At 34.3% G+C, this 22,364-nt stretch overlaps 2 protein-coding genes across 2 annotated transcripts; one reads left to right on the top strand and one right to left on the bottom strand.

Moving 5' to 3' along the window:
• The first annotated feature begins 432 nt into the window (after positions 1 to 432).
• On the top strand, positions 433 to 10,843 carry LOC110686629 (triose phosphate/phosphate translocator, non-green plastid, chloroplastic-like). Its single transcript, XM_021863229.1, has 9 exons — positions 433 to 1,263; positions 7,631 to 7,753; positions 7,854 to 8,006; positions 8,182 to 8,267; positions 8,385 to 8,469; positions 8,678 to 8,797; positions 8,896 to 8,964; positions 10,157 to 10,286; positions 10,467 to 10,843. The coding sequence occupies exons 1-9, from the start codon at positions 841 to 843 to the stop codon at positions 10,541 to 10,543; spliced, it is 1,266 nt and encodes a 421-aa protein (XP_021718921.1). The 5' UTR covers positions 433 to 840; the 3' UTR covers positions 10,544 to 10,843.
• A 1,760-nt stretch (positions 10,844 to 12,603) lies between these two features.
• LOC110686735 (transcription factor MYB98-like) lies at positions 12,604 to 18,053 on the bottom strand. The gene is made up of 3 exons (XM_021863345.1): positions 17,431 to 18,053; positions 16,968 to 17,094; positions 12,604 to 13,203 (listed from the first exon to the last, which is right to left on the bottom strand). The coding sequence occupies exons 1-3, from the start codon at positions 18,051 to 18,053 to the stop codon at positions 12,604 to 12,606; spliced, it is 1,350 nt and encodes a 449-aa protein (XP_021719037.1).
• Positions 18,054 to 22,364: the final 4,311 nt, after the last annotated feature.

Genomic DNA, 22,364 nt, shown 5'->3' on the forward strand with positions numbered 1-22,364 from the left:
GGAAGGTTTTACCAAAATAGAAATTGTTTGTGCATTATGAATTTTCATATTACTTTGAAAAAGATAGATAAAACATGATATTAATGTTAAATTGTTGCTATATTTATAATATACATGGACAACATGGTACTATTCTAGCATGAAATGAATCATTTTTGTAACACAACATTGAAAATCATCTACATTGAAAATCATCAAGATAATATATCATCTTTGCTATACGATATACAAGTATGCCACTAAATGTGGTGGTGGAGTCGAGATTAAGCTACATCATAAGTTCTACATTTTACTTATGTGAAATAAAATGATATAAGCATATTACATTCAAAAATTCACCTTTCTTGTAATCCATAATATCACAAAAATATAAGCATGATTGCATGTTTGATTATGATTTTTTTTTTTAGCTCCTCATTTACCCCATTTAATTAACAACATTCAAAGTATTTCTTTTTAATCAAAATCTCCACTCATTCCTTATTACACACCAACCCACCAAAATTTCCCATCCAACTCCAAACCCAAAAAAAGTAGGAGTATATTCCAATTTCCATATTGACAACTCCATTCACCAACCCCAACAAAATAGAACCAAATTCATTTCATTCCTTCTTTCCCTCAAAATTAAGTCAAATTCTTACCAAAAATAAATCAATTAATCCCACAAAATTTGGACATTACCAAAATTAAAAATTAAAAATTAAAAATAACATTGTCATAAATAAAACCACCAATAAAAAAGCAGAATAAACACAACCATTTTACATATTCTCTCTCACTCCTGCTCTTCGGCGGAGCCTCCAACGCTTCTTCTTCGTCTTCCCCAAATCTCCTAAAATGCAGAGCTCTGCAATTTCAATCTCACCTTCAATTTCCCACCTTAAACCTCTTCAAAACCCTAATTTTCAAAATCGTCCTCTTTTTTCGATCAATTCACTCCCAATTCGACCTTCTCTCTCTTCCGCCGCCACTTCAGCTTCACGGAGGTTATCCGTTGTTAGCAGTTTGAGTGATGAGTCCAGTTTTAATCTGATCCGTCGATCTTCTTCGTCGAGATTTGATGGGTTGGTTTCTTTGCCATCGTTGAAGGGTAAGAAGCCGTCGGAAAAGGAGGATGAGCTTGTTGTTAAAGCGACGTCGTTGCCTGAGAGTGCTGATGCTGATGAAGCTCCTAAAGCGATTTCTCGGACTTTGGAGCTTGGGATTTTGTTTGGGCTTTGGTATCTTTTTAATATCTACTTCAATATTTACAACAAGCAGGTTGCTATTTTTCGCCATTTTTGTTCATATTTGTTTACAATATGTTAATTTTTGTTTGTTTTTTACGTGATTTTTGTCTAGTATATGCTAAAAATATGAAATTTTAGATGTATTTTGATTGGCCGATATTTTTCTGCTAAAATTATATAAAAGAGAAAAAAATTTGGAATTTATTTTATTAATAAGGAAATTTTTAGGTTTGAAGTTGTTGTAATAGAAGGTGAGAAGACAATGATGCGGAGGTTATACTGTTCGATTGATTGTTTTTTATTCCCTTGTAATTTGGGCAATGGAGTGAAATGGTGTAAGTCATACAGTGATACTAGACTGATGGATTACAAAGCAATTTTGATAGCAATGATGGGTTTTGTTGATTGCAGCATCGTGTTCGGTGTGTACATCTTTGATTGTTCTTTAAGTTTTGAAGCTTCTTGATGATTGCTTAAGCCCTGTTTAGGTGTTGGAGTGCTATTTTCATCTAGGTTTTGAAATATAGGATTAGTATTGGTGGGAATTCGAGGCTGTGACAGTGTGACTGCGCTATTTTAGAGGGTATTGTCTTTGAATATATGGATTGGGAATGTGTTATATGTGTTTAGAATAGCAGAAGTATAGAGAATGTTTTTAGGGTTAATTTTTCTGTGTATTACTCTGTAGAAGATTGGTACATTTAAACAGGAGGAAACAGAGAAAAATAAGGATACTGTTATACAAGATATATGCCTAACATAATTAGTCATATTCTGTTCCTATAATTAAGGAGCTAAATATGACTATTTCCTACACTCAAGTTGGGCACTCGGAATCCCAATGCCTAACTTGCGCAAAGTATTACTGAAGGCTTCAGTACTGACGACTTTTGTTAGGATATCTGCCAACTGATCCTTTGATCGAACAAATGGAAGTTTGACGATCTTATCTTCTAGCTTGTCTTTGATGAAGTGTCGATCAATCTCAACATGTTTTGTTCTGTCATGCTGAACAGGATTTCCAGAAATACTTATTGCTGCCTTGTTGTCACAAAACAATTTACAGGCTGTTTTCTAAGGAAAACCGAGCTCATTTAACAATTTTCTAATCCACAGGATTTCGGTTATCCCTTTCACAATTCCTCTGAACTCAGCTTCTGCACTTGACAAGGCTACTACTTTTTGCTTCTTGCTTCTCCAAGTGACAAGGTTTCCTCCTACCAAGGTGAAGTATCCAGAAGTGGATTTCCTTCCATCCCAGTCCCCGGCCCAATCTGCATCGGTGTAAGCAATTAAATCGAGGTTATCATTTTTGCCAAAATAAATCCCGGTGCTGCTTGTACCCTTTAGATATCTCAGGATCCTCATTATTACGGCTGTCATGTGATGTATTTGAGGGAGATGCATGAATCTACTTACTACCCCTACTGCATATGCGATATCTGGTCTTGTGTGGGCTAGATAGATGAGTTTTCCCACAATCTTCTGATATTGTTCCCTATTGGTTGCCTTTGCCCCTTCTACGATATGAAGACCATGATTTGCTACAATTGGAGTGTCAGCCGGCTTACATCCTAACATTCCAGTTTCAGCTAAAAGATCGAGAATATACTTTCGTTGATGAATAAAAATCCCTTGCTTAGATCTTAGGACTTCTATACCAAGAAAGTATTTCAGGTTTCCCAGGTCTTTTATCTGAAATTCTTGAAATAACTTCCCTTTCAAGGCAACAATTTCTTCCTCATCATCTCCGGTGATGATCATATCATCTACATATATGATTAGATAGGTGATCTTCTGGTTTGCCCTTTTTATGAATAAAGTGTGATCAGAATTACTCTGGCTATATCCGAACTTCTTCATAGCCTTAGTAAACCTTCCAAACCAAGCTCTTGGGGACTGTTTTAAACCATACAGGGCCTTCTTCAACTTGCATCCTTCTCCAACCTCAAAATCATGAGAATATCCTTGGGGAGCTTCCATATAGACCTCTTCTTCAATGCTTCCATGAAGGAAGGCATTTTTGACATCAAACTGATACAAGGGCCAATCTTTATTTGCTGCTATAGAGAACAACACTCGTATCGTATCTATCTTGGCTACCGGGGAAAACGTCTCTGAATAATCGATCCCATAAGTCTGAGTGTAGCCCTTGGCCACCAATCTTGCTTTGTATCTTTCAATAGTTCCATCTACCCGGTGCTTAATGGAGAACACCCATCTACATCCCACCTTCTTCTTTCCTCTAGGCAGGATACATTTTTCCCATGTCTGGTTCTTTTTCAAGGCAACATACTCATCTTCCATAGCTTGTCTCCACTTCTCATCTTCAAGAGCTTCTTCCACGGTTTTAGGAATGGTTGTGGAGTATAGGGAGGCGGTGAAGGCAACAGCTGTGTTAGACAAGTTTTCATTGCTGATCTTTTCTATGGGGTATTTAGACCGTTGGTCTTCATATTCCGGGTCATATCTTTTGGGAGGAACACCTCTCGTGCTTCTGGGAGGTAACTCATATTTGTTTAGACAATTTTCACTAGGAACAGATACAGAGTCAGTAGGAACAGTACATGATTCATGGTTTTCAGAGTTTACCTCAACTGATATTGACTCAGGGTGCTCAGTGGTCGCCATTGGAGTGGATTGAAGAGAAGGAGCTGATACTGACGTTTCAGTGGCAACATCAGTGGTATTGCCTACTTGTGTTGGAGGGTCATGGTCCATCATTTCTGGATATATTAACCAGCTAAGGTCATCACTCGTAGTCTCCCCTTGAGGACCAAGCTGGGTATAGTAATAGGAGTGTTCAAAGAACTCACATTCAAGAGTGGTGTAGATTTTATTTTGAATGGGATCATAGCATTGGTACCCTTTTTGATTAACCCCATACCCAATAAAAACGCATTTAATGGCTCGTGGTTCAAGTTTATTTCTAACCCTTTTTGGAAGATGAACATAGACAACACATCTGAACACCCGAGGAGGTAAAGAATGATAGGATGGAATGGAAACATGGGAAGAAAGAGTGCCAAGAGGTGTTTGGTAGGCAAGAGGTTTTGTAGGTAGTCGGTTGGTTAAATATGTGGCTGTGGCAATAGCTTCTGGCCAAAAATGGACAGGAACATGGGATTCTAACATAATGGCTCTAGTAATTTCAAGAAGGGTTCGGTTTTTCCGTTCAGCTACCCCGTTTTGTTGGGGAGTATCCCGGCAGGTGGTCTGGTGAATAAGGCCGTGATCAGAATTAAACTGTTTCATATCCAGGTTTATGTATTCTCCCCCGTTATCAGATCGGAGGATTTGGGGATGGGCATCGAATTGAGTACAAATCATGTTGTAGAAATTTATAAACACATCATACACTTTAGATTTATTTTTTAGAAAATAAACCCAACTCATACGGGTGCATTCATCCACAAACAAGACAAAATAAGAATAGTTATGAAAAGCAAATTCAGGTGCAGGACCCCATACATCAGAATGAATTAAAGTAAATGGTCTAGCAGCATGAGTCAAACTAGGAAAGTAAGAGTGTTTATGGCTTTTTGCAAGTACACATGCTTCACAATCCAAAACAAAATCAATGTCCTTAAAAGAGGGAAATAATCGTTTAAGATAACCGAAAGATGGGTGACCTAGCCGTCGGTGCCACATCCAGATCTGATATTCCGGTGACCCATGAGCAAGCAAAGCGTTACCCTGTTGGGTCGCCTCGTCCACATAGTATAGGCCTCCTCGTTCAATACCACGACCAATGATCCGCCCTGTCTGAGCATCCTGTACAATACAATCAGAAAAAGTCATTAGAATTGTACAGTTTAGTTCCTTGGTTAATTGACTAACGGATAAGAGTTTGTGAGTAAGACTCGGAATTAAGAGACAATTTTTGAAATGAATTTCTGATGTAATATCTACATCTCCGACCTGAGTAATTGGAATAAATTCCCCATTTGCAGTCTGAATCTTGGTACAGGTAGTGGATTTGGAGGAATGAAAGTCGGACGGGTCGTAGGACATAGTGTCTGTGGCCCCACAGTCAAAAATCCAAGTGGATTTATTGCACATGAGGCCCAAACCGTAAGTTGTATGAAGGGAAGGAGTGTATTGGGCTTTAGTGGGTTAGGGCTTCTGATTTAAAAGGAAAAAAATGAGGGGTACAGGGTGTTTGAGGGTTTCCGGTTTTTATGTTGTGGGTTTCATTTGTTGCCTCACAGAAAGTTTTAGAGGAAGCTTCCTCTAGAAACCTTCCATGTCCTTTTTCCGTCAATTCCTCCGTTTTCAGCCAGAAAATCCGGTGAACCCATCCTCGCTACTCGTACCTGTTCGCCTGTCAGTGACGGTAGGTGGGTCCCCACTGGTATTGGTCGGTTCGCCTTCTCCGATGGCGGCATTAGCCTTGCCGCCGGTCTTTGTGGCCTTGGTGGCGGCTTTGCGCTGTCTTAGGTCCTCCCACCATTCTGGGTAGCCGATGAGCTTAAAACACCCCTCCTTGGTGTGTTTTGTCCCCCCGCAATGGCTGCACTTTAGGTGGTTTTTATCCTCTCGCCGGGATGAGGAATCCGAACGACGTTGAGCGACGAGACCACTTCCAACCTCTGAGGGACCTCGTCCCAGTGATGAGTCGCCGGTCATTATACCGCGACGGGCAATTTCCCGTTTGATAGAGGCATACGCGGCATCAATGGTTGGAAGGGGATCTAAATACAGAATATCTCGTTTTTCCTTGTCAAGCGAGTCATTCACACCGGCCAAAAACTGATACAACCTCTGTCGTTGTATAAACGAGTTAAACAATGTGATGTCCTCTGCGCATTTCATCGGGTTGGGCATTCGTCTATCAATTTAATTTGCTAAAATACACCTCTATAGTGTCAGTCCCTTGTTTCATAGAAGCAGCCTTCGAATTCAGATCATAGGTCTGCAGTTCATCTCTCCCGCTACTGAGGAGAGTCTCAATACCTTTCCATAAATCTCGGGCAGTTTTATAGTCCAAGAACTGGTTTACAAGGTCTCCGTCAATATTCTCAATGATCCATGAAAGAACCATCGAGTCTCTTTGAGCCCATTGCTGGTACTCTGGATCGTCTGGTGAAACGGGGTTGGCGATGATGTGATTGAGCCTTCCCCGGCCACCAATCGCTATCTGCATCAGTTTACACCATTTGGTGTAATTGGTGAAGTTCAGTTTTTCAGCGACACGCACTGTTTGTGAGGTCCCTGTTTCGGTGTTGGTTGGGTTTTTGTTGAGTTTTTGAAACATTTGAAACATTTGTTCCATTTGTTCCATAGAAATAAGTTGGTTGGTGTTTTCCGGTGATTCTTCCATCACAGGTAAGTTACGGTAGATGATGAGCACCAGAAAAAGAACGATCTCCCGAGGATCGACCTTACGGCTCTGATACCATGTTTAGAATAGCAGAAGTATAGAGAATGTTTTTAGGGTTAATTTTTCTGTGTATTACTCTGTAGAAGATTGGTACATTTATACAGGAGGAAACAGAGAAAAATAAGGAAACTGTTATACAAGATATATGCCTAACATAATTAGTCATATTCTGTTCCTATAATTAAGGAGCTAAATATGACTATTTCCTACAATATGGAGTACTTCGTATTGTATTTGGGTATTCGAGGGTCCGTTGGAAATGTGGAATTATGTGGAGAGATGTTTGAGGATCTGGTGGAGCTGTGGAGGTATGTGGCATTTAAAGTGCAGGAGGCAGGGGTATAGTAGAGGTAGTGTAGGTGATGTTTCCTACTGTTCCTTTTGCATAAGGTGATCAACTTAGGCATTAAATTTTAGTGTTGTTGCTCAAATTTTGGAGCTTGGGAGTCTGTTTGGAACTTTGGATTTTGGCATCTTTGTAAAATTTACTATTGGACTGCCTCTCTTTCATAATATGAGGCACCCTCACTTTTGGAACTCAGGAGTTAATGATTAATTTGCTTAATTCTCACATGGGTAAGATCATTAGTGAAAATACAGTGAATTGCTTTCAAGTGTGAATCTAATCATAGATATTATTAGAACTTTAGTCAAATATTTTGAGAGAAATTTATGCTCAAAGTTTGTCCTTAAATTTTATGGGTGTCTTGTATCATGAACTGAGGATGTACTCTACAACAGCCAGGTATTATGGGATTATTCTACATTAAGTCATTTGGATATAGGTTAGATTGCTGCTTTTCAATGAAATAGCTTTCTCTGAAAGAGAGTACAACTGTACAAGGATGCGTCACTCTGTTTTGCAGACTTGTTGCATGTGTATAAAAAAGTTCTTCGTACATGTTCATGGAAAATTGTATTGATCTGAGGCACATAGGTAAACATCGATACAAAGCAGTGATTCTCTGCTTGCATCAGCTTTTGCTTTAGTGATGTATGATGTTCTTTCCTGCAGGTTCTGAAGGCATTTCATTATCCCGTGACAGTCACATTGATTCAATTTGCTGTTGGGTCAGTGCTTGTTATCTTCATGTGGATGTTCAATCTGTACAAGAAACCAAAAGTTAGCGCTGGGCAGGTAGTTTATCAGTCTGTTTGTAAAGCTATTCTGGACACTTATTTTTGGGCTGTGGTTTGATGAAACTTATAATAAATTTTTTTTTACTGCTCTTTCACAGCTAGCTGCTATTCTGCCATTGGCAGTTGTACATACCCTGGGCAACCTCTTCACCAACATGAGTTTGGGTAAAGTGGCAGTATCATTTACTCACACTATCAAAGCTATGGAGCCATTTTTCTCTGTTTTACTGTCTGCTGCATTTTTGGGAGAGGTATATATCACATAATTTTCATGTGTTTATTTTTACATACATAGAATTGTTGAAATGTGAAAGATTCTCTGATGAGTAGGATTAGACATTGTTCAGCCAGTGGTTGAAGTATTTATTATGTTTTCGCTTGTGATTCAATTTATGTGTGGGTTAATTTTCATATCCTTCATTGCAGAATCCCACTCCTTGGGTTGTGCTTTCACTTCTTCCCATTGTTGGAGGGGTGGCTCTTGCGTCTGTGACTGAAGCCTCTTTTAACTGGTCAGCAAAATAAATTTCTGACAAGATTTTGTGCTTCCTATTTCCAAGGATCCCGCTGGGTTTTCAGCATGAGTATTATCTGAACCATTTGCTTATTATGTTTTTGTTTTCATGAAGGGCTGGTTTTTGGAGTGCTATGGCTTCTAATGTGACAAACCAATCCCGTAATGTCCTTAGCAAGAAGGTCATGGTAAAGAAAGAGGTAATTCCTTTTTTTTTTTTTTGTTGGATTGGTTTTTCTTACATATTGAGAAAGCTTCATAATGGGGAATGTCTTACCTTTTCCTGTTTCTTGGTGTAAGAGTAGTTTTCTTTATTTTGCACAGTACTTACAATACATTGATATTCTTAATCATTTGTTTAATTGATGTTTGAGAGTTTGAGTTAATTTCATTTATTTTCTTTGACAGGAATCAATAGACAATATTACACTCTTCTCCATAATAACAGTTATGTCCTTTATACTATTAGCCCCTGCGACTATTTTCATGGAAGGTGTCAAATTTACTCCTACATACATAGAAGCTGCTGTAAGTGTACCCTTCTGTAGCTCTTCGTTTTGGCCTGTTGGATTTTGCAGACTAATCCTCGTTATGTATTTGCTTATTCATTTTTTCTGTTTTGGTAGGGATTGAATGTCCAACAACTATATACAAGGTCCTTGCTGGCTGCTCTTTGCTTCCATGCTTACCAGCAGGTAAACCCCCCCCCCCCCCCAACACACACACACACACAAATTTTGTAATTGTGTTGTTTTTGCTATTGCAGAACATTTTCCTTATAAACTGTACTGTTATCTTGAATCTTGACATGCTTTCAGCATCATATCTTTGCAATGCCACGTCTCAATCTCTTGCAATTGATGATTTGTTGTTGCATGCTTATTGTGTCTGCTTTTGTAACTTTTGTTTTTTTTGTGTCTGCGGAATTAGTTTTACATGGTAGAATGTAGGAGCCTATGAATTGTTCATATATAGGAGCCATTGTCAGTATCTGCTTGTCCTGTCTCCATCTTTCTGTAGGGGATGTATTCCCAATGCTCCTGCCTCTCTGTATACCAGGAACCTTTCATTCTCATGCTCCACCTCACAATCTCAACCTGCTGTCAATGATCATAAGAGTGCCCTTTCCGTCTCCACTTCCTCATCCAACATTCTCTCCCCACCTTCTTGGTAGTTCAACCCACACATATTGGCCTAGGCTTTGAGGGGGTTTAGATGCCAAATCTGCATCTAATTTGTCTTTCCTTCTGCCCTTTGGTGTTTTGTAGTATCTAACTAGTTAGGGTATCTGGTCCAAAAGTTTATTATATGATTTTTGAAAAAAAGAACTTTAGAAAGAGTACGCAGAGGCCAGAGGATCACTACTTTTTTTGGTCCCTACAGTAAAGTATGCTTTTTTTGCATAGATGTGTACAGAAGCAAGTGAGGACATTCTTTCTTGCACTTGTTTTTGGCAACTTTACAGTCGGTAGCACATTGGTGAAGACTAATTATGTTTTGTAATAAATTTTTTCCATTGGGTTAAATAACATGACAGTTGCTTTAGTGTCAACTTCAAAATTTCTATCTATTTTGTACCATAAGGCCTGTCATCAAATTCGTGAGAGGTGTAGGCTTAGTAGGAATTTTTTTTTAAGGTTGGAAATTTGTTGTCATTGACAGTTCTAATTGTTGTACAAAGGAGATTTATCTACTGTATTGATTAACTGATAAATGTTGAGTGATCCTCTGGGATAGTAGTTCATTTGGAAAAAAACTTGTGAAGCCAAGTCTCGAGTTTAAATTTTATACTTGACAAATTTTAAAGTCAAATCACACCCTGCTTTAGAGAGACTATCGATTGTCTTATTTTGTTTAAATGTCTAATTTTTTGTTTGAATCTTTCAGGTTTCTTACATGATATTGCAAAGGGTTTCTCCAGTTACCCATTCGGTTGGTAACTGTGTGAAGAGGGTGGTTGTCATTACCAGCTCTGTTTTATTCTTCAAGACACCAGTTTCACCTATCAATGCTCTAGGTAAAGTTTTACTTTTGATGTGTTTATCTTTGTTCCTTTGTCTGCTTACTTTTATAGCCGACATCAAAGTTCCGTTCGCATCTTGTGCCTGAAGTAGGCACTTGAGTTTTTCTTTGTCCATAATGTTAATGCAATGGGTTTTCCAGTACTTACATGCTCCACTTTTACTCTTATTTACAGGCACTGGAATCGCACTTGCTGGGGTTTTCTTGTATTCCCGGGTAAAGCGTATCAAGGCAAAGCCAAAGGCAGCTTAATTTTGACTACTGGGAATGGTTATTAACTTTGCCTCATAATTTCTTTAGGCAAAGAATTTCATTTTCCAATTGGGAGGACTAAGTTCTAGGTCAGATTAGGCATTTGAATTTCTTCCTAATATCTTCCATTCAAATGCTTACGAGTTGTGTTTGATCGATCATTGAGAATTCTTGAAATTTCTTATTGACAAATAGGCAATCTTGTAGTTTTTGTTATTCTTTTTAAATTAGTTTTGATATGTAGAATCCAAGTCTTACATCCCACTATCAATCATAATCTGTTCATGTTTTTCATGCTCACTCTTTGCAATTCCTCTGTCAATATTTATCTATGTTTAAATCGAGTTTGATTAATTTTTATATCATTATCATGACAACAGAAAACAGAGATATGTATGGTAAACTAAATGCAAATCAGAATCTAATCAGGTCAGGTTATCAGAACTCATATTAGCTGAAGGCCTGAAGTCGTGTATATGCCTGTAATATTATTACCCTAACTTGTTTTTTGTTTTAAGATTTTTCAAAAGACTGGTATCGCGTGTTAAGTTTTATTTACTATCTCTTGTTCAAGGAGTTGGATTGACCAAAAGAGGGACTATTTTCCACATGTATGTATAGTTGTACTAAGTACATGTACACATAATGCCTTTATTTTTGGTAAAATGATACGGAGTAGGCGAGTATAGTGTATTTGAGCAAATCAGCAGGAAAAAATAAATAGCAATGGTCGCACCTTGCAAGGTACAACGAGTTTACAGGGCTCACCAGCTACTGTCATTAGGCTATTCTTAAATTACCTGAAACTGGGACTATAATCTTTGTTCCCCAAGTTTGAGGTACTGGACGCTAGACGTCCAGACCACAGGGGGCAAGGTTAGCAGGAAGCACAATTTGGGCTAGGTTGGTAGGGTTTATGGGCTTTCAATTTTTTTTGGTGCTGTGCTAGTTGTCTGTAAGAGGCAGTTTTTTTAACAAAATACAAAATTTTTCAAATATACTTCGTATAAGACTGCATGTTTGCGAATTATTACATTAAAAATTCTGTATTAGTTTAAATTTCACTTCCTTCGTCTTTTACTTGCTATCTACCATTGGACACATAGATTAAAGAAGAGATTATAGCGGTAAACGAATAACTTAAAACTGTAATGTTCCGATTCTTCTCTAATTCAAGCCGTAATTGCTAAGGAAAAGATATAGAGGTATATACGGAGTACTATATAGGCAACAAGCCCATCAATATGCTATGTCCCTAGCACCAAAAAGGATAATGAAGATGATTTATTGAGCATCTTATTCTGCGGATTTCTGTCTTTAATTGGCTAATTAGTGCTCCTATCTTGGCTGTGAATGAGGCACTTTGACTCGCTATTAAATTGGGGAAATAGAGCATAACAAAGTTAACTAATTTATTTAACATAAATACCTAATTAATCTGCAATTAGTGCCACATTTTACATTGTTGACTGATAACTTAATGTGACATTGTGAAGTACTAATATGGGAAAGGCTAACTTAAAGAGTGAATTTAGTATTCAAGATTTCAAGTGTATACTAGTGTTCTTGAAACAAAAAAGTTTTATTTTAGTCACTAGATATAGCAGAGTCTTAAGAGGAAGAATCCTAGGAATGTTATTTGTTTGTTTAAAGTACTAATTTACTTTGTTGTGTCAATTTTAAATACCAATGCAATAGCTAACATTTTCTAAAAACTTGTGCATAACCTTAAACGATAATTAATAGAACCGAAAAAGTATCCTATTGCTACTCTTATCTCGTAGAGTGCACAACAATAATCTATAGCATATATTATATTAATTTTTTTCAAGACAACTACAGTCAAGAACCATATAACAGAAATAACAACCAACAATTTATAAAAGTTTGACACACAAAACAACACAATACCAGTCAAGGCTCAAGACTATCCCTTAATACATGGTGACCATTGTTTGCTCCACTCTTCACCACACCACTAAAATACTTATAAAAAATAAAAGTTTTAAAACTATTTTGTTGACAAAAACAAACATATAATTATAACATACTCTCTTCTTTTAGAGATTAACATGATTAATCATTTGCACCAAATCAAACTCCATTTTCACCCCATTTTGCATCATATTTGGACCCAAATGCTCCTGGCATTCATTCACAATCTCAGCTAAGCCCTGCCCATCACTGCCACGGTTGTCGCCGGGTGGTGCATAGTCAAGCAGGGAGTCAATGCTACTCTCCTCAAACATCTGAGCATCAAAGTTGAAGTCAGGAACTTCACTGAAGTCATATTCTGGCTGCACTAGCTCACCCAAGCTCGAATTCGAGGACCCGCCGGTTGGATGATCATTTGGTGACTCAGTAGTAGCTTCCAAGGCAGGAGGACGATTGGCATAAGAAAGTGGCTTCTTTCTACAACCAGCATTGATTGTTTCAAGAGTTAAGCCTTTGATGTATTCTTGCAACAGAGAACTCTGCCTTGGGTACTTGGACTTGCATTTTCTCTTGGAAAATTGCCTTCTTTTGGTTGCATTCCAATGGTTTTTGATTGAGTTCTCAGTCCTTCCTGGTAGCAGCTTTGCAATTTCAGCCCATTTGTTGCCTATCTCTGTATGGGCTTTGATCAGGATCCTGTCTTCCTCTTCGCTCCACTCGTCTTTCTGTACAAGATTAATAGTCGCGCATGCTATTTTAGAATGTCTAGAAAAAATTAGTCACATTCTATAAAATTAATGTTAGAGCATATATTTCTGTAAATTTATTTATGTAATTAGTTTGTTAACCTCAGGCTAAACCCAAATCTCTTTGTATACATTGTGAATAATGTATAATAATGAGAAGCATGGCAAATATTCCTCTCATCAACTAGTACATAATACGTGAATCTAAAGATTTATGATTGTATTTAACTGAACTATATACCCTTATTAAGATCGAGTCACAGAAAAATATGTGAATGGTTCAACTATTATAAAGGTCGTGTAAAATTATGTCATCATATGCTAAAATATTAAATCAATATAATCATTATTTTTCCCAAATATAGGGGATTATATGTTTTTGGGGTGAAAACTATCATGTTTCCTTATCTTGCTAAGTATGGTGAATCAATGTTTATGTCTCTTGGAATGGGTTTGTTTGTTTGCTTTAAATGCCAACTTAAAAGCTTGTCAACTTTTTCCATTTAAGTTATAGATTATAGAAGTATTCTATATCGTTTTGTAAAAGGGCACATTTAAATTTGAATAAAATATATACTTGCATTTTTGTTATTGCTCTTAAGTATGATTTATCTTAGAAAGATAAGCTTTAGAGGAAAAATAAATGGTACGGAATACTACATGAAAGTAAAATGCTTTTAGCTAGCTTGACGGAAATACATGTGGTTGGCAAAACCAGTCAAAAGTCGGCTGTTAGTATTGGAAACTAAAACTCTTTCTTTTTTTTTAATTCCATTTCGGGTATAATAATAATAATAATAACTTTCAAAAATAAAATAAAATAATAATCCGTAATAATAATAATAATAATAATAATAATAATAATAATAATAATAATAATAATAATAATTATTATTATTATTATTCTTCAAAAAAAAAAACAATAATATTAATAATAATAAAAATCACCTCGACAGTTTATGTAAATTTATTGGTTAACATATTACGGGCGTATGGTACGAAATAGCACCTAATCCTTCATCGTCTTTATTTCTATAATTTACCATTGATAAGATGAAATTATTAATTTTTACGGTTAAATTATATAGATTAATTCGTTGGTTTACCTTTTTAAATTACTTCTTTTATTAGTGTATCAAAAAGGTGCGTTACAACTTGTTATTAGAAAATAGAGAAAAACAATTTAAATATCCAATCATGTCTAAATCATTGTATTATAATTTTTGCCACTGTTTATAATAATACACTTTGTTTTGGTGAAAATTATAATACACTTCTTTCGTTAATTTTAGTTAATATATTTTGACTTTTGACATGAAATACAAATTCTAATTTGACAATTTTTTGTATTTAGACATGATAGTACGCAATCGTGCATTGATGATAAGAAACATAAATCGTTGAGCTTGTACATTGACAAATGCGACAAAAGAAAAAGAAACATATCAACTAAAAAAGAATGAAAAAGTATAAAAAAAACATGGACTAATTTATTATTGTGCTTTTACATATTTACATTTAGCCTTAAGATCTATATCATGTAACGATCCAAATTTGTTTTTTAAGGTAACTTTTATGATTATTTTTTTATTAAATGTAAAGGATGACTCGGCTCATAAATAATATGGCAGTCTTAGGCTGTAAAAAACAATAATAAGGAAAGATAGTTCATGTTTTTTTTTTTTTTTTTTTTTTTTTTTTTTTTTTTTTTTTTTTAAGAAAATAAAATTTGTAACAAATGTTTCAACTTTTACAATTTATTATTAGTAAATTGGCATTTGGCAATTTGAATAGTTTCTGGCCTCTAATTGGATTATATGATGATGGGTGCGTTTAAAATTTCATATGATCGAGTCTTGTAAAAGCGTCTCAATGTATGTTTTTGTAATATTAAGTTTTGTAATTTTTACTTATTGAAGATAAGAAACATAAATCGATGAACTTTTTTTTACGGGATAAATCGTTAAACTCGTGCATTGACAAATGCCATACAAGAAATGTGTCAAATAAAAAAAGATTGGAAAATTATTAAAAAAAAAAGGGACTAATTTATTATTTTTCCATTACATTTAATCTTAAGATCTATATCATTCAATGAACCAAATTTGTTTTTAATTTTAAGGTAACTTTTATAATTATTTTTCATTAAATGCGGAGGATGACTCGGCTCATGAATAATATGGGGCCTTAGGCAGTAACAACAATAATAAGGAAGGATAGTTCACGTTTTTTTCTTTAAAATTTTTTGTAAATAATGTTTCAAATTTTACATTTTATTATCAATAAGTTGGCACTTGGCAGTATTTGAATAAAAACCAGCCACTAATTGGATTACATGATGATGTGTGCATTTAGAATTTCATGTGAGATCTTGTAAAATTGTCACAAATTATATTTTCATAATATTAATTTTCATAATTTTTACTTTTTGAAGTCATAAATTGTTGAACTTGTACATTGATAAATGCGATAAAAAAAACGTATCAGCTAAAAAAAAAAAGAAAAGTATAAAAAAATATGGTTTAATTTATTATTGTGCTGTTACATTTAACCTTAAGATCTATTATCATTCTACGATCCAAATTTGTTTTTATTTTAAGGTATCTTTTATAATTATTTTTCATTAAATGTAAAGGATGACTCAGACTCATGAATAATATGCCAGTCTTAGGCTGTAACTAACAACAATAATGAGAATTGATAGTTCACGTTTTTTTTTTGTTTTTTGTTTTTTTTTTTTTTAAGAAACTTTTCAATTTTTAGATTTCATTAGACCTGGCAATCCTGACCCAAACCGATGATCCGACCTAAATGACCTGACCCATGACCTGAAATTGACCCAAAAACATTGACCCGAAACTCGAAATTGACCCGACCCGACCCATACCCGACTCGAAAATGGAGTTGACCCGATCCTGACCCGACTCGAAATTGACCCGAAGTGTTTGACCCGATACCCGAAATGTCCCGAACTAAAATTACCTTATAATTAAACTTAAAATGTCTTGTACCAAAAGTAACTCAAATTGTTCATCTTCAACCGTAGCTAAGCTCATAAACTGAATTGATAGTTTTTATTATAACAATACCAAAATATATACTCCGTATAAAATTATTCATTTGAGCTTGATTCACAAATGAAACAACCTGAACATGACCCGACCCGAACATACTTGACCCAAAATTGACCCGATCCGAACGTACCTGAACCGAAATTGACTCAACCTGAACTTGACCCGAAGTTGACCCGAAACCCGAATCGACCGACCCATACCCGACCCAAATGTTATCTGACCCAAAATAACTCGACCCAGACCCGACCCGAATGACCCATTAGCCGGGTGTACATTTTATTATCAGTAAGTTGGCACTTGGCAGTATTTGAATAATTTCCGGCCTCTAATTGGATTACATGATAAATTGTGCATTTAAATTTTAAAATGTTTTACTAAAAACCAAAATGCAAGGTTGAAAACATAGCATGCATGGATTTATTGCATGTATATTCAAACGGTTTTCCTCTTCTATGCTCTATATAGTAAAAACTTAATTCCCTAAGTTCCTTAAGATACCAATTTTGACACTTGCGCTTATTTTATATGGGTTTGTAACGTTTGTTGGACTAAATAAAAGGCGACATCTTATGTAGGAGGAAACAAATTTAGCATACTTTCAAAAAAATAAAAAAATGTAATAAATGATTAATTATTTTTAGTAAAATAAATGGTGAGAAATTAATTTACCTTAATATCTGGTTTTAAATGATTATGCCATCTCTCTCTACATTGTTTTCCTACTCTCCTATTGAGCAATTGAGCAATCTGAGACCATTTCCTTACGCCATAGCGGTCCACCAACTGAATCAAGAGGCTACATTTGCATGCATAAAAATTCATTAAAAATAATAACCATAAAAAATAAAATGTATAGAGTTTAAAAATTCATATTCAATTCATAAAATAAAACCTATATACGTGCAAAAAATCCTAAGAAAATTTTATTAAAATGAGAATAATAGATGTGAAACTTTTTAAATCGAGTACGTATATTTTTTTTCCGTAAAAATAATCAAAAGTAATATTTTTTTAAAAATAAATTATATATGCTTATAACGAAACATTTAGTTCAAAATATTGCGTGTATTAGAAAAAAATTTGAAAATAATGACAAGAAAAAAAAACATGAAAAATGTTGATTGCTACTAACTCATCCTCCTCCTTAGACCATTGGCCCTTGACTGCAGTAGACTTCTTTTTGCGATGCTCCCTTCCTCCTTTTCTCACGACGGTTGTCGTAGAGAGACGGTTGGGAACCAAGGTGGCTGTGGTGACCGGAGTTGTGCATGAGTCTTCATCCGAAGGGCGGTAATTTGTTGGCCCTAGATAATCATAGTAGTAAAAAGGGTTATAGCCTTGAGCATTAGGACTTATCATGTTGATGGGGGTGATCATAGGAGAATGCCCTAATTCATTTTGATTGAGGTTGTCTATGAGAGGAACCAATGCAACATTATTTGTTGCATGATTCACAAAGGGTTTAGTCTCATAGAAATCAAAACTTGGAACACACTCAAATGGAGAATTATCATAGGACTCCATACAGTTTGGTTGATGAATAGGGTAAAAGGCATTTGGTGATCCATGGAGGTCGAGGTTAAGATCGAAATTCTCAAGGGGGTGAAGATCTTGGAGGAAATTGGTAGCACCCTTTGACAACAAAGCACTCTCTAAGGAGAACTGATCATCTCTCGGGTTTGAGTGATTATTTTGAGGCGAGAATAATGAGGGATGAGGAGAAAACTTTTCCCTAAATTTTGCATCAAAATCCATCAAAGAGGGTGTAAAGGGGTAAGAGAAGGAGCAAAAGGGAGAAAGTTTGGGTTGGTTTCAAGAGTTGGTTTCTACTATGCTCTTTTTTATTTCTCTCCTTTCAGCTTAAGGCAGAAGATATATAGAGGTGCTTATCTGGTGTGTTAGAATTCAAGAATTGTGGCTGTTGATCTCTAATGCATCCAATGGCTTAGCATGCTTGTCATATGTGAACACATTCAGATATCAGAGGATTCTAAATCACTTACAGAGCCTATCGTGATGTGTCACGTGGAAAATAAGTCTATATATTTATATTTTAAATATAAACAATTAATTACTTTCTATGTTTATAATGGTAATTGATGTTATTATCACACTAAGTTTATTTTTCACAACATTATGGTAATATTGGTCAAAGAGAGACCTTGACGATATTAATTGCATTATTAAAATGATTAATTAAGGATGAGCTTGGTTAAAACCGGCTAATGATAAAACAATATGATCGGTTCATTTTTGTTTTTTTATATTAAAACATGGTCACGGTTAGTCTTTAAATATCATATTTACAATGCAAATATAATTTTTGAAAAATATAATTAATCAAACACAAAAAAAAAAAAAAAAAAAAAAAACAATATTTTTTGAGAAATTATAAAATAAAAACTAATATAAATGTAACTAAAAATTAGATATATAAAAAAATGTTGTTAATACTATTTTATACCAAAACTAAAGAAATACAAAGAAAAATAAGTTAATCATGAACAACGTAATTATTAAAGTATTATGATAATCGTATTTCAATTCATCCCTATAAAATTTTCACACATATTCAGGTCGGTCTTTGCCTCTTTGGTTACATACTTACATAGCAACACTAGCTACAATTACAGTGCAATTATATTTAATTTGCTTCACCAAAAAAAAAAAAAAAAACATTGTTTAAACTTTAAAGTGCTTTTATAGCTCGCAATTTCCAAAATCCGAGAAGCAAAATCATTATTTGAGTTAGTGCCACAAAACATAAGCATGGAGTTGAGATAAATTACGTATGACATTTAAGTTTTTACTAAAGAAATTTTTATATAATTACAATATTACCCTTATTTATGCATTTAGTGGGACTTTACAAAGCTCCCTTTTATAGGGTAGGCAATGGAAAGAATACAGATTGAAGAAGTGAGCACACAAAATAAAGATGGAAATACAAATACAGTACAAATAAAATTTAATAAATAGAGGTGATTTAAATACAAACATAAAGTAATGTTTCTGAGTTTAATAAATGATTTCTTTTGTCCCATAACAACTTATTTTCTTTTTCTAATGTTTTCTTGTTCCTTTTAAGATTTAAACCTTCTGAAATAGGAAGCTAAATTATTTTAGAGACGGTTCGAAGTAGATGCCACTTACAATTAAGCAAGCAAAATGTTGGGGGGAGGGGGGGGGGGGGGGGAATTATATAGTACAAAATAAGTACAAAGTTTAGCGATATACTACTTCGTACTAGTTAAAAAAAAATATATACATAAATTTGTAATATCAAATGCTAGTAGGTTAAAATAAAAAATAAAAAAATAAAATTGGTATTACAAAAAACATTTGATCAAACTCGGCCCGTCTCAATCAGCTCGCTTAATTGTTATACTTAGACCTTTTAAGTTATATATACGTACTTAATAAATTAACAAAAAACATGCTTATGTTTGTTGCATGGACATTTTCCAATTGACTAATATTCTTTCTTTTTATGCGTTCTTTCTTTTTATATACTCCAACTTGTAGCTATTCTGTTAAGTAAATTCAGTCTTTCCCATTTTTGGTGTAGGAAAATCCAGCATATATTGTTTCATAAATGGGGAAACAACTCAAGCTTATCGGACATTTTATTCCTACTACGAATAAATGTCAAATTTACTAAATTAAGTTGTCAATTTCATGACCACCTTTGTCTTAAATCAGCAAACTTGTTAACAGAAATTAATGATCTCATTACATACTTATTGAATCAAATTTATAAGAAATTAATGATCTCATTACATACTTATTGAATCAAATTGTAATGAATGCTTTATATTTTCTTACGTTACATACTTACAATTCTATGAACTTCAATGCTCTATATAGTATCTAAAATATGACGAATTATTTTTGAATCACTTTCTTTAAATTGTCTTAAACATTATAGCATTATTTGTAACTTGTTAATGCACAACTTTGAACATATTTATCTTTGTTTTGATTTTTTTTTTAATATTATTATTATTTTTTTTATTTTTTTTGGGGTGCAAATAATAAAGGTATATATATGGTTATTGATGTATATAGAAATTAGAAAGTATGCCTTGAACAATGTTTTAGTGATGAATTGAAGAGGATTTAGGATCGGATTTGTTTTAGTTGGTCAAGGTATTTTTTTTTTAATATTGCTGAAAATTAATTCTTCCTTTGTTTATAAATAATTGCAACACTTTGATTAACACACTTGTCAATACACAAATTTAACCTTAAACATAAATATACATATATGCAATACTTATGTATTAGTAAAACTATGTAAAAATTAATATTTGTGTAGTATAAATTGAAACTAATGCGACATTATGTCATCTCTAGTTTTTTATACTTTGTAGTTCAAAATTCGTGTATATATGATGTAGAAGTCATTTGAATTTTTTTTGTACAAGTATTCGATCAGTAACAGAAGGAGTTGACAAATTATTAAAAGTTGTCACACGGACACACGGTAATAATGATATTATATTAATTTTTTTTCTTTTGACGATAAATCATATTATTAAATTATTAAGTATTTTGAATAAACTAATCTTAGTTCCTTAATCGAAATTCATACAAGTTTTACAATAAATATTAAGACCAACATAATACATACCATCAATTCCAAGTTTCCAACTATAAGTTTTGTCAAAAAAATAAAAATAAAAAATCCAACTATAAAGGTTTGATTGTTTCCTTGTGGCCGTTGTGGGCAAGATATGTTAGATATCCATTTCTTATTCTTAATGATGAAATGATGACTAAGTTAACCTCTAAACACATCCATTATAATTGTAGGAGGCTAATTAGGAGCTTTTTCTTGTTTCCAAACTAACTCTAATGACCTAGTAAATGTTGTGGGGGTTCAAGATCATCAATGACCTAATCCATTAGCCCGGTCCAGCCCGACCCCAAAAAAGTAGTGTTTTTGGGCAAGGATAATAACACATTTTTAGTTAACCTAAGTCCGATTCGAAAACACATAAAAAGCCCGTTTTAATTCGATAAATCTGACACTATTTTGCGAGATTTTATACAAAGACCCGTCCCAACCTGATTTTTTATACCTCTAAAATGTTTGTTGATATGGTCGTCATTGATCTATTTATCTTAAGAGATTTAATTAATCGGCAAGCTCATCATTGTTTGTACCTATGTTATCGGAACTACTTGATATGAGCTTCATGGCAGAAGCAATAACTTTTCATCGTGACGTACATTAGAAAAGGATATTCAATACAGATGGTAATCTACTTGTCACAAAGATTGTTCGAGGAATTTGGCTTGTGGCCCACATCATAGAAGAAGTCTGATTGTTATTGATTACTCAATAATTCCGAAACTCTAGTTTTAGAATCATAAGGTAATTGTTGTATTCCATCACCCTTTTTTTTTTATTTAATTTTTTTTATTTGTTTAGAGAGCCATAAAGGACGAGGGTGAGAATCGGTCCCAAGATCTCCTAGAATCAGGGGGAAAGCTCTCACTTGAGCTATCCCTGACTCTCATCACATATTTATTTGATGTGCTTTGTATTCTCATCACATTGATGGTTGTAATAATTCTCCCTTTTCAATTTCTGGCATTGGGTTAATTAACATATCTTTCTACATGCTTGTTGAGTCCTAATATGGTCTTATAAGAATAGATAAGTTCAGTTAAGTTTAGTTAAATTCTAAGAAGTCCTAATTCAAGTGAATAGAACCCTTAGTTGTTCTTAAACATACATGGAGGATCGCTAGATGATGAACTATGACAATCTTTGATGATTAACAAATCTCTTAGATTAGACGAGCTCAGATTATACAAATAAATCTTTGATGAATATAGATTGAAAGAACATAAGTAAAACTCATATTACCTTCAATTCCCTATAACTTTGTTAGATTTGAAGAGGGAAGGAGGGAAAAGGAGCAATTTTTCATTATATAGATGTTACATCGGTTAAGGGGAAGGGAGAATAATAAGAGGGATCCTTTCAAAACAAAATTAGCCTCAACAGCACCAACTATAAATTGGGTGCAATGAACAATACCACTTTTGACTTAT

This window comes from Chenopodium quinoa, unplaced genomic scaffold (assembly GCF_001683475.1).
Source record: "Chenopodium quinoa cultivar QQ74 unplaced genomic scaffold, ASM168347v1, whole genome shotgun sequence".
In the NCBI taxonomy this organism is placed as follows: domain Eukaryota; kingdom Viridiplantae; phylum Streptophyta; class Magnoliopsida; order Caryophyllales; family Amaranthaceae; genus Chenopodium; species Chenopodium quinoa.

Coding starts and splice junctions, on each gene's coding strand:
- LOC110686629 (XM_021863229.1), top strand. CDS start 841: ATGCAGAGCTCTGCAATTTCAATCTCACCTTCAATTTCCCACCTTAAA. Junction 8,007..8,181: donor CTGCTGCATTTTTGGGAGAG/GTATATATCACA, acceptor CCTTCATTGCAG/AATCCCACTCCTTGGGTTGT. Junction 8,965..10,156: donor GCTTCCATGCTTACCAGCAG/GTAAACCCCCCC, acceptor TGAATCTTTCAG/GTTTCTTACATGATATTGCA.
- LOC110686735 (XM_021863345.1), bottom strand. CDS start 18,053: ATGGATTTTGATGCAAAATTTAGGGAAAAGTTTTCTCCTCATCCCTCA. Junction 17,095..17,430: donor TGGTCTAAGGAGGAGGATGA/GTTAGTAGCAAT, acceptor ATGCAAATGTAG/CCTCTTGATTCAGTTGGTGG. Junction 13,204..16,967: donor ATTTAAAACCAGATATTAAG/GTAAATTAATTT, acceptor AATCTTGTACAG/AAAGACGAGTGGAGCGAAGA.